At 47.4% G+C, this 1,416-nt stretch overlaps 1 protein-coding gene across 1 annotated transcript in view; it reads right to left on the bottom strand.

The window, feature by feature from the left end:
* LOC119592006 overlaps positions 1-1,416 on the bottom strand; it is a 33,491-nt gene that overhangs the window by 22,483 nt on the left and 9,592 nt on the right. Inside the window, exon 4 of the mRNA XM_037940780.1 lies at positions 63-243. Within this exon, the coding sequence (XP_037796708.1) occupies positions 63-243 (181 nt within the window). The remainder of the gene's footprint in view (positions 1-62; positions 244-1,416) is intronic.

Below are 1,416 nucleotides of genomic sequence, written 5' to 3'. Positions count from 1 at the left end.
ATAAAGCTCTATACTTGAAACCACGCCCCCCTCTCTTAATCCCCGCCCGCAGCCCCCCTCACCTGGTCCAGCTTGAGCAGTTCTTCCGGGATGTCCGGCAGCTGGCCGAGGACCAGCGGCGGGTTCAGGTTAATTTCCCGGCCGAAGGACCTGACGACCTCCTCGCGGTTGTAGCGGTCGGCGAAGACACAGGAAGCAGGGACGAGTCCGTGTACCGTGTAGGAGATCCCTCGCACCATGATCCTGGAGGAAGGTAATTTTATGCATCCTACATACATCCTACCGTGTCCATGATAACAGTGGAGGGAGTCCGAGAATAGGCGATGGGTAGGGTACCAAGGGCGCCAAGAAGGGGGAAAGATGTTTAGGAAGGAAGGATAGTTTGGAGGAAGAGAAAGGATCTACGCTCTGCACGTATCCGTCCCCGTGTTTCTTCTGCGGTTCTTTCCTCGTGTTCTCACTGGACCCGCTTTCCAGGGCGGGTCTGGTCTCGGGGGGGCGTCTCCGAGAGTTGCGGAGGAGGGAAGACGGGGCGGGAAAATAACAACAGTGAAAAAATATAGAAAAGCACTGTCTAAAGATGAAAGCATAGTTCAAAGGATTCTTAGATTCATACCCGAGCCTCGTTTAGTTTTCGAAAAGCAAAAGCGTGATCATATGTGAAGCGAAACGTCCTCTTTTAAGGTTAATTCCAGTGCTTTTCCATCATGGTCAGTTTCGTGTCGCCGTATCACGTTCAAATGTCAGTGTGTCATTGTGGCCGTGTTTTTGAAAGGCTGTGGAGGAGGGACGCGGAGGCAGCCATACCATCGGAAGCGCTTTTCGAGTGGCAGCAGACAAGATCTTTAAGGGGAGAAAGACTTCGCCATTTCCTTTATCAGCGCGAAAAGGAGGAGGGTTTTTTTTAAATACACTTATTGGTCAACAACGAGAGGCTAATGCAAAAACGGGCTAGTTTAAACCAAGGCTTCTGAACGGGAGGTGGAAGGGGCATCAAGGCAAAGACGGATATTTAAAAAAAAGTCGACAGGGGAGAAGGGAGTGGACAGGGGAGAATGCCATGAGGGACAGTCAGTCAAATGTTTTGTTCTATTATACACGAGCTTCTGTAGTATAGCAGTGGCCACTAGTGCAACAAGCGTTTGCTGGTGAGATACTACTGTCAAAAAAGTGCAAATATGAAATGGGACACGTAGATTGTGTTCAAGGACAGTCTAACAATTGCTGGACTCGGGATGTTCACTCTTCTAGTGTCAAAAAAGGGAGTTAGGGTAATGTTGCCATAAGCAAGAATCATAAGAATCAACAAACAAGCAAAAAAGACAGTTAAAAATTCACGGAGTAATTCAAAAATTACATAGATTGTAAACGAATCTTTATTTCATGAGTTTTCTTCTGTTATAAAAATCATGCAAA

Source organism: Penaeus monodon, chromosome 29 (assembly GCF_015228065.2).
Source record: "Penaeus monodon isolate SGIC_2016 chromosome 29, NSTDA_Pmon_1, whole genome shotgun sequence".
NCBI classification, from domain to species: Eukaryota; Metazoa; Arthropoda; class Malacostraca; order Decapoda; family Penaeidae; genus Penaeus; species Penaeus monodon.
This window is presented reverse-complemented; position numbering and strand designations above follow the sequence as displayed.